The sequence below is a fragment of the Melospiza melodia genome (assembly GCF_035770615.1).
Source record: "Melospiza melodia melodia isolate bMelMel2 chromosome 7 unlocalized genomic scaffold, bMelMel2.pri SUPER_7_unloc_1, whole genome shotgun sequence".
NCBI lineage: Eukaryota > Metazoa > Chordata > Aves > Passeriformes > Passerellidae > Melospiza > Melospiza melodia.
Genome location: NW_026948497.1, coordinates 505,083 through 519,827, shown reverse-complemented (window position 1 = coordinate 519,827; position 14,745 = coordinate 505,083). Strand labels below are relative to the sequence as shown.

At 47.6% G+C, this 14,745-nt stretch overlaps 1 protein-coding gene across 1 annotated transcript; it reads right to left on the bottom strand.

The window, feature by feature from the left end:
• Nucleotides 1-7,662: 7,662 nt before the first annotated feature.
• Nucleotides 7,663-10,974, bottom strand: LOC134432707 (uncharacterized). Its single transcript, XM_063181598.1, has 3 exons — nt 10,850-10,974; nt 9,507-10,511; nt 7,663-9,082 (listed from the first exon to the last, which is right to left on the bottom strand). The coding sequence occupies exons 1-3, from the start codon at nt 10,862-10,864 to the stop codon at nt 8,609-8,611; spliced, it is 1,494 nt and encodes a 497-aa protein (XP_063037668.1). The 5' UTR covers nt 10,865-10,974; the 3' UTR covers nt 7,663-8,608.
• Nucleotides 10,975-14,745: the final 3,771 nt, after the last annotated feature.

The following is a 14,745-nucleotide window of genomic DNA, read 5'->3' as shown; positions in this document are numbered from 1 at the left end:
GAAGACAGATAAGAAAAAGAAGGCAAAAAGGGAACGGTCTCATTTGAATAGGGGTATCAGTGATTGCTAATTAATTTTCTATGATTAGAACACTTTTACAGTTGTGGGACCCTCGGGAGGATATAGTTGTTGAGGAGGATAACGAACAAGAACTACGATTACGAAATAAGATACACCTTGTGTTAAAGAAAGACCTTGAGCTGTTAGCCTCATATAGTAAAAAGGCTGAAGAGGCTTTGCGATCACCACCATTGAATTGGTTGCTTTGGGTTGAAGAACCAGAATTTTATACTGGTCCTTACTTACATTAGCTTCCTTGTTATGTTTGCAAAAAGGATAAAGATAAATGCTATGCATGGGTAGCTTTGCATTGTGCAGATTGTAATCAGGTTTATTGGTATCCACAGAGGTCATTGGGATATTTATGGTGTACATCTTGTGGATTCGAAATCATATCTGGGTTAGAGCTCTTGAACAAAGTACTGGCCTGCCAGGACGGACAGGATTACAGCTCTTTGAGAGTGCAGAACAAGTGGTTATAGCATATCTTAGGTGGAAGTTACAGGAAAACCTTAGAATATTTGAAATTACTAAAGCCTCACGCATCATAGCAGCTCGCTGCAAAGCTGATTTGCCTTCAAACTTACCTCGTGCTATACTTGTGAGCAAGGATGCTGATTTAGAATTAGATCAGTATACTCAAGAATTGACTCAGCCTTACAATAGACAATCTAGCAAACCAGGGAAAAGACAGCGAAGAAAGGAAAAACAACGTAAGCAGAAGGAAGAAAAGGAGAAGCAAAGTAAGCAGAAAGAAAAATGAGGTTTGTTTTTGTTATACTGCTCAATGCTGTAGCAAGTGAAGCAGTAGGAGTAACACACTTTAGTCAACCAAGGGAAAATTTATGGGTAACGCTTGCTAATCAAACTAACCAATCATCACTTTGTCTTAGTCTTGGAGGAGTCACTAACCCATTTCGAACATGCCTGGTGGGACTTCCGGTGTGGTCTCCGGGAGAATTTTGCAGTTTGATAAACAATCAAACCTTATGTATGTCTAACATGTCAAACATCACATTGCCGGTGCAACAAGGGTATACTGCAGGTCAGAGTGATGGCTATCGTCAATGCTTACTAATCCAATCACTTAACACCTCTTTGCATTCTCCTCCTGAAGAATTGGATCTTTTTGGAAGTACAAATGCCAGCATATCTAACACTACAGCTGGTGGATGGTTTAGCTTCAAACTTTTGGGTGCTCAGAATTTAAACCAACCTAAAGAAACATGGGCCACCCTAGATTCATCCCTGAATGTGAGTGAATTCTCTCCACAGCATTACAGTCAATGTAACGGCACAAATATCACAGCACCAATGAAATTACCCACAGGAATATTTTTGATTTGTGGAGACAGGGCATGGAATGGTATACCAGCTAAACCACAGGGTGGACCCTGTTTTTTGGGAAAATTGTCACTGTTTCATCCTAATGTGTCCTTGCTAATGCAGCTGAGTCAAAATTCAAACAGGAGAAAACGTAGCATACATGACTTAGACTGCAGCAAGATAGGAGATCCACGATTTTGGGGCACATTCAAACAGGTGGTGGTTTCAACTATCTTACCAGGAGGATCTGCCAATAAAGCCATGAATTTAGCAAAACAATTAGGATGCTGGGCAAGGGATGAGCTGAACAAGACATCACAAATTCTAGACATGTTAACTGCAGATGTGCAAAGTGTTAACCATGCTGTTTTGCAAAATAGAGCTGCTGTAGATTTTTTGCTCTTAGCACAAGGACATGGATGTGAAGAGTTCGAGGGAATGTGTTGCATGAATCTGTCTGATCATTCAGTGTCCATTCACACTAAGATAAAAGAATTACAACAGGGACTTCACAAACTTAAGGAAGAAGACGGTTTAGGAATTGACGAATGGCTTAAAGGCCTGGGACTCGGACCGTGGCTGAGGAACCTTTTGATCTATGCTATAGGATTGCTGGGTGTAATTTTACTGTTTTTGCTTATTTTGCCTTGTATCTTTAACTGTATCCAAAACATGGTCAGCCGTACAATAGCAAAAACATGGCAAACTAATCTCCTTGCACAAGAAGAAAACGGGGGAAATGTGGAGAGCATTATTAATAATTGGTTAGCTGAGAAAGGCCACACTGATATAATGCCACTGGTTAAGTTGAAGGAGAAAAGTCAGCAGTCAGCAAGCTAAAAGGAAGAGTCAGCAGTGACCTTGCTGCAACATGAGGATAGGGAGTTGAGATTAGTCCTGAATACATCCTAAGAATATGTAGAAAGTATCAAAAGTAGAACCATAGGAATGTAGAAGTAGGCGTAGGTGCTGATATGTAAGCTGACCAATCCTGAGCTCAACTTTTGCAATATGTATGAAGCTCATTATTAACTGTATTTAACCCGCCGTACTGATCAATAAAATTGAGCCTGTGATGATCAAACTGATGTCCTGGTTCCCTTCCTTCGACAGGCATTCGTTTTTGCAATCCTGTATTGGCTTCTGCACTTTTGTATTGCCTTTCACCCATTATTATTGATCACCAGCAGTTTGATACAGTATTTGGTACTGATATTGATAATCGATGATTCCTTCCAGCTGCAGGTTCAGTGTAATCTATCAGTTCATGTGTGCACCGTACAGCCTATTAATTATTAATTAATTAATATTCTCTATTTAAAGCAGACTGGTCTGGGTTCAGAACCCTGTGTCAGACACATCACTGACCCCATTGAGAGATGAGTGGTCAATAAATCCATCCCAACATTCCTTGAGGGGAGCTGCTTCAAGGCACTGTCACTGAGATATTTCCCCTTGAAAACCCTGGGTGGGATGCAAATACACCCGAGCAGATGGCAAAATTAAAATGATGTCCAAACCCTTGAGGAAAGGATCCAACAGCTGAGATAAGTGGCAGAATTGGAGGTACTCTTTGGGAGGGATGGACAGCATGGAAATGACCTCGACAAGGTCAGGTGCACACGGCAAATGTGGAGTCTGGCAAATCTGGGGCCATCTCAATACACCACCTTCATTGCAATGATTGATGCTGATACCAACCGAGAGGCAGTGGGCTCTGTCACCAACAAGCTTAGAAATTGTGAAAAATGAGTATTTTATGATTGACTTTTTGCAAATATTAAAATGAATATTATTTGTGTTATGTTAGAATGTGATGCTGTATTAATTTTCTTAAGTAGTGTGCTTAAGTATAGTTTAAGGTTATAACATAATGTTTAAATAGAAACTATGCTACGTAAGATACTTTTTTGAAAAGGGACGAATAAGGTACTCCCACTGAGATAACAGCCTCAGGACGCCGAAATCTTGCAGAGAAAAAGAATTTATTGCTCTCTTATCAGAAGAAACCAACTTCTTCCTGCCTCACTCAGCCCTGAAGTCAGGATTCAGAGAAAGAAGTTGACACTGACCAGGCAGAATCCTTTGTTTGAATGGAATTTATGCATCATGTATGAGGTGTATGAATATGCAGTATGCTATTGTTTTATAAGCATTAATCCTCTGTTAACGGGTGTCCCTTTTTTGAGCTTATTCTGCTGAGAAAGAGGTACCCGTACTGTTTGTAACTCTTTGTTTTTATTGCATCGTATTGTCCTAAATCCCAATTGTTCAAATGTTTCATATTCTAATTATATTACTATTTTTATAACGATTTTATTACTATTAAACTTTTAAAATTCTAAAAACAAGTGATTGGTACATTTCACAGAAATTATGAGAGTATGATCAATGGCCCCATGCAGGCTCGTGTCTCTGCCATGGTCAAGGAAGTCACAGAGGAGATGAGGGAGATGAGGGAGATGAGGTGAGGAAGATCAATTCAGCACCCGTGAGAGTCACAGGCCCCACAGTCAGAGCCCAACGTCCCCCAGCCAGACAGAGAGGGTGCACCCCACGGGCTGACCTGTGGTTCTGTCTGTGTGACCATGGGGAAGACATGGGAAGGTGGGATGGGAAACCCACTTGTGTTGGGAAGGATGAAAGTTTGACAAGAAAGTCTCACAGGCGTGTGTGCTTGGCAGAAAGATTTTTGAATGGAGAATCTGAAGAAGGAATAGAGATAGAAGCAATTTTCGATATAGAAAAAAGAACTGCTGAGCCAGTCTTACTGGATAACCAAGGAGGCAAAGGCTATGTTAGTTAAAAGAGTTTAGTTAGTTTGTTTGAGTTTAGTTAGTTAGAGTTTTTATGGCTTAGAACAAAGGGTAAACCCACCAAAAAGCAAAATAATATGATTTAACAAACAGAAAGATGGCACAGGCAAACAAGCCTGCCAATGTTGCAAGTAGTAAAAAGGTCTCAGAATTTTCCACTGCAAGAAAGCAGAAAAGCAAATTTTTGCTTTAACTGTAATGTACTAACTTTTAGTGATTGGAGAACAGTAACATGAATATGGTAATTATCGTAGTTATGATAGGCTATAGGTAAAAGTTAAGGTATAGACTGGTTCTGCTGTATTGAGATGCTCAGCAAAGAAAAGTATCTAATGCAATGTAACCAAAATTAAAGGGTCTGCAGGCCTGCCTGCAGCTGGAGCTGACAGCTGTAGGCACAGGCTCTGTCACCCAAGACCCTGGACTGCTGTAATGTCTTGGATGTAATAAAACTGCATTTTGAAGAGCCACATGGAGTCCCATATCCCTCATTTCATCTCTTACGGTGGCGACCAACGTGTGGGACAATTAGTACGAGTGTGAATGAAGGATGTGGGTCTCCAGGCCTGCCTGCAGCTTGGGCTGACAGCTGTAGGCACAGGCTCTGTCACCCACAGACCCTGGACTGATGTAACACCTTGGATGTAATACATTGAATATTGAAGAGCTCCTTGGGGTCTTGCATCTTTCAGTCTGACTCTTAAGGTGGCGCCCAACGTGGGGCACCATTAGTAAGAGGGATTAGTAAGAGCCTGAACGAGGCATGCGGGTCTCCAGGCCTGCCTGCAGCTGTAGCACACACCTGCAGGCACAGGCTCTGTCACCCATGACCCTGGGCTGCTGTAACACCTTGGATGTAATAAACTGGATTTTGAAGAGCTGCCTGGAGTCCCACATCCCTCATTTAGGCTCTTACACCCCCTCATCCACATCTGAGACAGAATGGTCCCCCTGGGAACTCTGAGAGTTACAAAATCCAGGCCTCCATCAAATCATGTCAAAGTTTTTCCACTGCACCAGCAGTGATGCCATGTCTATCGTGCCATCATCAAAAAGCACTTGGCCTTCCATGAGAGACCACGCCTCGCTAGAGAATGCCTCTGCAGGGTTGAAAAAAAACCCTTGCTCTCCAGAACACAGAAATAATCTTTCAAAATCACTCCCGGAAATGGAAACCTGTTTTTGCTCCATGAGATCCTTCCAGAGGTCCAAATCCAGAGAAACCACCGTGAAACCTACAGCATTTGCTTGTTATCTCAAGAGCTACAGGCAAAGTGCCAAAGGGCTCACAGTCACCACGCCAAAACAGGGAGGGGGAGTAAAATGGTATGACCTCACCCGTGGCTGTTCCACACATGACAGCCACCAGATGTCGCTACAGGACAGGAAATAACATGACATGGACACGCAGCTCTCCCAAGGTAAAAAAGAGCACTTTTAATTTCTGACTTAAATATTTATTGATTTCCAAATGTGACCATGGATTGGAGGGTGAAAGTGCCACCTCACTAATGACACTGGACAATCCAACAGTCCATCAAATTTCTCCTCCTCCATAAAAGAATGCAAAACAATAAGGTATTTACATAAAGGCTGTGAGAAAGTTCGTTACAAGAATGATAACAGTAGAAGGCTTAGAAAAACATAAAAAATCAGGGCAACAGGGCATTGTTTTTTCCTTATCTCCTGTTAATGGGCCCATCAATGCCTTGGCCCATGACTCAGGGGTACCTCCCTCCAGGAGCCATTTCTGTTTGATGGGCAATCAAGGACCAATCATGACTCAGAACGATATCAGCCCATTGGGAGATGCTCCACCCAGCGGGGAGGAGCTCAGCATCCCCACCTGGATGTCATCTGGGCTTTGGGACAGAACAGGCAGCCCTTACCCACTGGTTTCCAGAGGACAAGAGCTACTAGATCTTTTCTACGGGATCACCACTTCAACAAGACCATTTCATCTGGACTGCTGCCACTGCCCTAACCAGCAGGGTGTCAGGATATATTCTGACTCTGTCAGTGGATTCATTTTGTATTATAGGATGTCTTTTGAGTTTTTTTCTTTTTCCTAATAATTTGAATTTCTGCCTTGGAGTCTCACACTGGTTTTGCTATCAAACCAGAACATAATTTTGATGCCCAACGTGAGGCACAACGGTTTTTGCTGAAGGACCTGGTTACATCTGGTAGGTTATGCAGAAGGACGTGGAAACCCCTTGTGCACCATAAGGAGACACATTTTAAGTGAGATCTGTTGTAAGGTCTCATTCGATACTTTATATATATATCTATATATAGATACATCTATATATTTTTATATACTTTATTATGTACATTAAACATATATATATATTTTTCTTTTCTATTTAATGTAGTTTGGGTTTTTGTCCTTTTTCCTAATAAATGGCATTTCTGACTTGGAGTCTCTCACAGCTTTTACTTCCAAACCAGAACAACTGGCCACTGGCGATGGTTGGTTGGCTTGATTGGCCAATTGGATCCACGTGTGTGTTGTGACTGTCAGGCAAGGGCCATGGGTTTTTCTTAGTAGTGAAGTATGGTATAACAAAGAGATTAATCAGCCTGCTGCAATCATGGAGTCAATGCTCATTATTCCCCGCTGGGCACCGCTGCTATGAGAGGGACTGATGATTTTTCTTTCAGCACTGGACAGTCCTTTTTCCAATGCCCCCATTTCTTACAGGATGCACTCTGGGCCTTCTCCACAGGGGAAGCTTTCTTGGGTGACTTTTCCCGAGTTGCCTTCTTGCTAGGCTGGGATTAACTCTTTCAGTTGGGCCCCTGTCTCAAAACACCTTCCAGGCGACCTCCAGCAGTTTATCCATGTCTTGAACTCCCTTTATCTTTTCTTCTTATATCATTTGAATTTTGACCCACAAAAAACAAAACCAGATGTGCTTTGCCATCAACTGACTCAGGATCCAGATCTGTATATTTGATGGCAGTTTCTCTTCACCTGTTTAAAAAATCAGTGTGTGATTCACCATCATTTTGCCTCACTTGGTGAAGCTTTGACCAATTTACAGCTTTAGAGACCCCATGTTTTAACCCACATTCCACGAGGCTTTGATATCATTTTAATTTTGCCATCTGCTCGGGTGTGTTTCCCTCCCACCCAGGGTTTTCAAAGGGAAATATCTCAGTGACAGCGCCTTGAAGCAGTTCCCTGGCTGTGCTCCCCTCAAGGAACGTTGGGATGGATTTATTGAGCACTCGTCTCTCAATGGGGTCAGTGATGTGTCTGACACAGAGCACAGATCAGCCCAGTCTAGTCTTTATAGATGGTATTAATTAATAATTAATAGGCTGTACGGTGCACACATGAACTGATAGATTATATTGCACCAACCAGCAGCTACAAGTAATCATCTATAATGAATATCAGTATCAAATGTCACCATTAGGTTGGATGTGTATGTCACACACATGTAATCGGGGCCGAAGAAGATAAAGTTTTTTATTCTGCATGTTCTCCAGTTTATATACTCTTAACAAAGCTTGATATTAATTGGTGCAAAGCAATTAGCATCAATATAATTGGCAAAAGTTTTACAGAAATTTAATAAGGCACGTATACACATGTACTTAGGCACATAGTGTAGCTAACAAAAATTTCCATCTATCTTTTCCAATCGTTTCCATGCTGACGGCCTTGTCATCTCCCTTGCTATGGATACATTTAGTAACCATCAATTGTTACTTCTTCTCTTAACTCAGCTTTGCTTGCAGGCCAGCTGTCAAAGCCCCTCCATAATCAAATTGCTGGTGATTCATAACAATGCGGAAAAGCCAATACAGGAATGCAGAAGCCAGTTAGTGTCATTTATAACCCATCTCTGCTGCAGGCACAGTGAAAAGCTGGAAGCTCTTGATGGGACTCATTCACCCCTGTCCCTGAGTGTCCCCAGAATGTCCCTGAGTGTCCCCAGTGACATTACCCTGGGAATTCCCATCAGGATTTGGGTCAATTTCAGTGAAAATTCCCAGAAAATTCCCTATATTTGTTTCAAACCCTACATGGCGAGCTGGGGGAAGAGAACAGGTGATGCCAGGCATGTCCCCGATGATGTCACTGCCCTGATGACCTCACATTGGTGACATCACTGTCCCTGCAGCAGATTCGGGTTGTCCTGGGCAGCTTTTTGGCACCGCTCGGGCGATGGAGCCATCGGGGTCACCACACCTGAAGATGGTGTGGACGTCCCCAAGTGCCCCCACCAAGTGGTCCCTGGCCAGGAGGCTGCTGGCCACCCACAGCCACTCAGCCCTGGTCACCTTGGCTGCCAAAGCAGCGCGGAAATGGTGGCATGGCTCCCCTGTCCCCCTTATGGTGTCTGTGATCCCCCCAGCCACGCGCTGCAGCTGCCGGGAGAACACTGATTTTTCTATATGCAATCACCAGGTGCTTCAGCAGCCCCAGGGGCTCCTCCGCCTGCTGTCTCATCGTTTTGACTCCCCTCGCCTGGCTCTTGGCCACCACAGCCCCTCCCACATCCTGTCCCACATCTGTGACACCTTCTCTTATGGCCCCCCCCAAGGCCTTTTCTATGCCCTTTCTTGAGACTTCTTCCATGGCCATGGTGATGCCCCTGCCGTTGGCCATGTCCCTGCAGGCGTCCCGGAGCTTGGTGGCCTCTCTGGTCAGCTGGGTCCAGCTGTCCTCCAACGTGGACACCGACCTGTGCCACTCGCTGGCCACCATTGTCACCTGGTCCCTTCTCACCCCAGGTGGTCCATGGGATGTTCTCGTAGGCGGCCAGGGCCGGGCACAGGGAGGTGGGAGCGTCAGCAAGATCAGAGTCGCAACAGCAGTGCTGGAAGGGCTTAGCAATGTTGTGCTTCAGCAGGGCCAAGGACAGCTGGTAAAGAGACAGGGGAGGTGTCAGGGACGTGGTGGCACTTGTGGCCTCCTGTGGTGGCCCCTGTGTCCTCCCGGGTTCCCCTTTGTCCCCTCTGTCCCTTTGTCGGTGTCTTGTCCCCTCTGCCACTCCCCTGCTGTCCCCTCTGCCACCTCAGTGATCCCGCTGCTCTCCACTGTGCCACCCCCTGCCGCCACAGTTGAAGCCCCTGCCACACCCTGCTGTTCCCTCTGCCACCCCCCCAGCTCCTGTGTCCCTCCCCTCCCGTGTCCCTCCCTCCCCCACTGCCCCTCCCCCTCCGTGTTTCCTTCCCCCGTCACCTCCCCACTTCCTGCTCCTCCCCCCATCCCCTTTGTGACTCCGTCCTCTCCCGCCACCCCCTCCCCCATCCCCCATTGCCCCCTTTTCCCCGTCCCAGTGGCACCTTTTGGGGCTCCATGCTCACTGGGGAGAGCTTGGGGAAGATTCGGGGACACTCCGGAGGTCGAAGGAGCCTTGGGATGTCCTCGATGGCTCTTTGGCACCGCTCGGCCACCCCGCAGGCACTGGGGCTGGTGGGACCACCAGTGAACAAGCACTTGGTGATGTCATCAACTGGCCCCACCAGGTGATCGTGGACCAGGCAGGCACTGGCCTCCCACAGCTGCTCGGCCACGGCCACCTTGGCCACCAAGTCCTTGGGGACATCGGGGGACACCTCATTTGTCCCCTCCAGGGTAACCACGATGTCCCCAACCCTGCGCTGCAGCTCCCGGGGGAAGGCGGTGGCTTTGTCACATGCAGTCACCAAATGCTCCACCAGCTCCAGGGACACCTCCACCCGCTGTCTCACCATGGTGGCCCTTGTTGCCTCGCTGGCAGCCACCCTGGCCTCTCTCCTCACCTGGGCTCCATGCCCGGACACCACCTCAGCCTCCTCCTCCCTGCCCAGGGCCTGACCCAGCTCCACCATGTTTTCCTGAGCTGTCCCATCACGGGCAGCCAGGCCCAGCTGCTCCCTGGCCCGGGCAGTGGCGGTGGCTTCCTCAGTGGCTGCCTCAGTGGCCAAATCCCTGCAGGTGTTGAGGAGCTCGGTGGCCTTCCTGCCCAGCTCGGTGCTGTTCTCCAGGCACTTATCCGCCGACCCCAGCCAGTGCCTGGCCACCATTTTCACGCAGTCCCAGGAGGTCCATGGGGTGTTCTCATAGGCGGCCAGAGCTCCACTCAGGGAGGCGGGACGGGCTTTATTGTTGGAGGTGACATCACGGTGCCACCAGGTGTCATAAATGGACTCCGTGGTGTCCCTGAGCTTCCTGCTGAAGTCCACCAGCTTGGAGTACAGGTACTCTAGGGACTTGAGCGGCACCTCGTCCCACCTGGGCATGGTGTCCAGCAGCTCGCCCAGGGTGGCCACCACGGTGACCTGTGGCTGCAGCAGGGCTGGGGACAGCTGGGGAGGGGACAGGGGAGATGTCAGGGACCTGGTGGCACTTACAGCCTCTTGGCCTGGCCCTCTGTCCCCGAGGGCTCCCCTTTGTCTCGTAAATCTCTTTGTCAGCCTCTTGATCTCCCTGACACCCCTGCCCCTCCCCTCGTAGCCCCTCCCAGCCCCTCTCAGCCCCTGCCCTCTTGCTGTCCACTTTGCCACCCCCCCGCTCCCACTGCTGTCCCCTTTGCCACCATCGCCACCCCCCGTGTCCCCCGATCCCCCACTATGTCCCTTCTCCCCCATTGTCCCCGCTACCGGCCGGGTACCCCCCGTGTCACCTCTCCCCTTTCCTGTCGCACCTCTTTGGCCTCCATCGTCACTGGGGACACCCTGGGGACGCTCGGGTGGCGAACGAGTCCCGGGACAGAACCGGCGCGGCTGGCGGCTCCCGCAGCGGCGGCAGAGCCGTGGCGCGAGGAGCGCCAAAAGGGCGGGGCGGCGCGGTGACGTCACCGCCCGCCATTTCCGGTACCGCTCCAATGCATGGGTGGCTGCTTCGGCTCGATCCCAGGGGGTTTAGCTCCATCCCCAGGGGATTTAGGCTCCATCCCCAGGGGATTTAGGCTCCATCTCGCCATTTCCAGGCGGATTCTGCCGTTCCCGGCCGCATTTAGGAGCCCACAGAGATGCCGTCACTCAAATTGGCGTCCTGCTTCTCTCGCGAGACCTCTGGCGAGAAGCGCCCGAAGCCGCGCGGACCAATCAGGTGCTGTGCCTGGCAGAAGTACTGGCAGAAGTCCCTCCCGTGGCGGCGTCAAGTGGCCGCTTCCGGCAGAACCGCGGTGCATTGTGGGCATTGTGGTCCCGGTGGGGCCCAGCGGAGGCGGAGCGGGGCCGAGGCCGCGGGGGCAGGGGGCGGGGCGGGAATCTGGGGGCGCCGAGGGAGCCCCGGGACCGCCCCCGGCAGCGCGGGATCGGCGACAGCGGTCAGCACCGGGAGCGGGAAGTGGGGGGCGTGAGGAGGGGGTTGGAGGGGTTATGAAAGGATTGCGGGGAGTGTTGGTGAGTCCTGAGGGAGAATTGGGCGTCCTGAGGAGATTTGAGAGGATCTGATGTGATTTGGGCGGTCCTGAGGGGGTTTGGGGGTGTCGTGAGGGAGAATTGGGGTCCTCAAGGAGAACTGGGGGTCCTGAGGGGATCTGGGGAGTACTGTGGGGGCTTGGAGGGGGTTTGTGAGGGGGCTGAGGGGATGTGAGGGGCTTTGGGGGTACTGAGGGGAAACTGAGGGGGTTTGGGGCGTCCTGAGGGGATGTGAGGGGTCATGAGAGGTTTTGGGGAATCCTGAGGGGATTTGGGGGGTCCTGAGGGAGAAATGGGGGTTCTGAGGGGACCTTGGGTGGTTGTGAGGGACAGGAGGTCCTGAGGGGGCTTGTGGAGTCATCAGGGGATTGGAAGGGTTGTGAGGGGATTTTGGGGGGTGAGAGGGAGAATTGAAGATCCTGAGGGGATTGGGGGGTCCTGACGGGGTTTGGGGGGTCGTGAGAGAGAATTGAGGATCCTGAGGGGATTTGGGGGATCCTGAGAGGATCTGGAGGGTCCTGAGGGACTTTGGGGGATCCTGAGGGAGAACTGGGTGCGTCGTGAAGGATTTTTGGGTGGATTTTGGCAGGTTCTGAGGGAGAATTGAGGGTCCTGATGGGGTTTGGGGGGATCTGGGGGGATCTTGAGGGGGTTAGGGGGGAATTTTGGGGGGTTGGGAGGGGATTGGCGGGTCCTGAGGGGATCTGGGGGCGTCATGAGGGAATCTGCATGGATTCTGAGGAGATTTTTGAGTGCCTGAGTAGTTTTGGGGGGGACACTGAGGGAGACCTGGGGGTCCTGAGGGGGTTTGGGCGTGGTGAGGGGACTTGGCAGTGTTCTGAGGAAGTTTCTGGTGGGGATTTTGGGGCGTCCTGAGGGATTTTGGTGGTCCTGAGGGGGTTCAGAGGTATCTTGGGGGTTCCCGACTGGGTTTGGGGCATCCCGAGGGGATGTTGGGGGGCCCCTGAGTGGATTTTGTGGGTCCCTGACTGGATTTCGGGCAATTTTGTGGGAATCTGGGGTCCACGAACAGATATGGGGGATTTTGGGGATCCCTGACAGGATTTTGGGGTATTTTAGTGTAATTTTGTGGTGTTTTGGTGCAATTTCAGGGTCCCTGATGGGATTTGGGGGTACTTTGAGGGTCCAATGGGATTTCAGCGTATTTTGGTGCTATTTTTGGGGTGATTTGGTGTAATTTTGTGGTGTGTTATGGTATTTTGGTGGAATCTTGGGGTCTTTGGTGTGTTTTGGTTTGAACAGAGAGGTGTGTGCTGAGGAAGGCAGGAGACCCCTGAAATGGGAAATGTGAACCCTCTGTCTCTCAATTGTTATAAATTTGAAATTAAAAGGCTCTCAGGCAAATAATAACAATAATAAGATAAAAATAAAATGAAGAATAAAAGTAAATAAAATATAAAATATTAAAAACAAAATAATAAAATTAAAGAGAAAACTAAAATTAAGATTAAAATAAAATCCAAAATGAAATAATAAATAATCTAAATATAGAAATAAAATATAAATAAGATAAAATGAAAATTAAAAATAAAAAAATTATAAAAGTTAAAAAGAAACAGAAAATAAAAACAAAATAAAAATAAGATGCAAAGAAGAATAAAAATAATAAAAATCAAGTCAATAATCAAAATAACAATAATGAAAAAAAAAGGACAAAAATTTTAAATAAGTTAATAAAAAAGTAAGAAGAAAGCTGCTCCTCTGGGAATTGCAGTGGCAAAGGCTGCTGTGGTGTTCCAACCTCAGATTCCATCCAGGTAGGAATGCTTGGCTCCTCCCCCTGGGCGGAGCATCTCCCAATGGGATGATGTCATCCCATCAGCCATGCAGTGATACTGTATGGCCCATTAACAGCAGAGAATTGAGAATAATGGCCCATGAACAGCAGGTAATCAATAATTAATTACCCATCAGCAGCAGAGAATTATTAATTAGTGGCCCTGTCCTAGGTTCCAATATAGAATGTATTCTATTCCCATCCCCAAGAGCTTGCTGGCACCAGGAGGGGCATTGGTTTATGGTTTTTCCTGATCTCCTGTTAATGAATCTGTTGTCATTACAGTGCAAGAGTTCTATTGTCAATATATTGCAAAGGTTCCATATCACTGGAGTTTTGTACCTCCTTGATGTCTCTTGTAGGCAGCTCCTCCAGGTACTCACTCTTCCTTGTCCTCGCAGTAGCCACTGACTCCAGTTCCCTCAGCCAACCAATCCACCCTTTTATAACACTCTTCTTATTGCCCACAGCTGCGACCTGTTAACATCAGGCCTACTTCTAATCCTTAAGGATTGGCTCAGCTGCAACTCTTTAGGGGATAAGATTACTTTCTGTATTACCTTTATTTACTTATATCCTATCCCCCTACAATTCCCCCTTTTTCTTTTAATTATGGAGTTGCAGCATTTCTAGAAGGACGTGCAAATAAATTAACATTATGACACATTCATATATTTCATTCAGAACTAATAGTTATACAAATGTTGAGACAACATATTATAATACAAATATATATGTTTCCAAGTGTTGGCTCAGTTTTGCAGCTTTTCTCAATTTACAAAGTACTTATCCTCAAAATCTTTTATACTCTTATTTAACAAACATTAATAGCTGCAATTGATACATTTTACCGATCAATAAACACAGTGTACTGAATAATGAAACTATTTTTTTTTTCCAGTTCTGACAGTTGCTTTCTCTACCCAGATCACCATGGGATCACGTTGCTTAATGTTTAAGTCTTTTTTCCTGAATCACCACAGGATCACATTGGTTGATACTTAAGTCCTTTTTCCATTTCCGAATCCATGAGGTCATACAGTGGAGTCCTTTTTCCTGAATCCGCAGGCTCATACAGTTGAGTCCCGTTTCCCCAGTCTATGGGGTCATATAGTTTAGTCCCGAATCCACGGGGTAATATAATTCAGTATTGAAGTCCTTTTTCTCCCGAATCTGCGGGGTCATATTTTCATCCCGAATCCTTCTCCAGAATCACGTTGGGGCCACCAGTTGTTGTCATTATAGCGCAAAGGTTCTATTGTCATTAGACTGCAAGGGTTCCATATTGCCTGGGTTTTGTACCTGCTTGATTTCTCCTGTAGGCAGCTCCTCCAGGCACTGACTCTTCCTTGTCCTCGCAGCAGCCAACTGACTGCA

What these genes read in the sequence shown, in the direction of transcription:
- LOC134432707 (XM_063181598.1), bottom strand. An exon ending in TGAGCATGGAGCCCCAAAAG is followed by an intron (nt 9,083 to 9,506) that starts GTGCCACTGGGA and finishes TCTCTTTACCAG; the next exon opens with CTGTCCTTGGCCCTGCTGAA.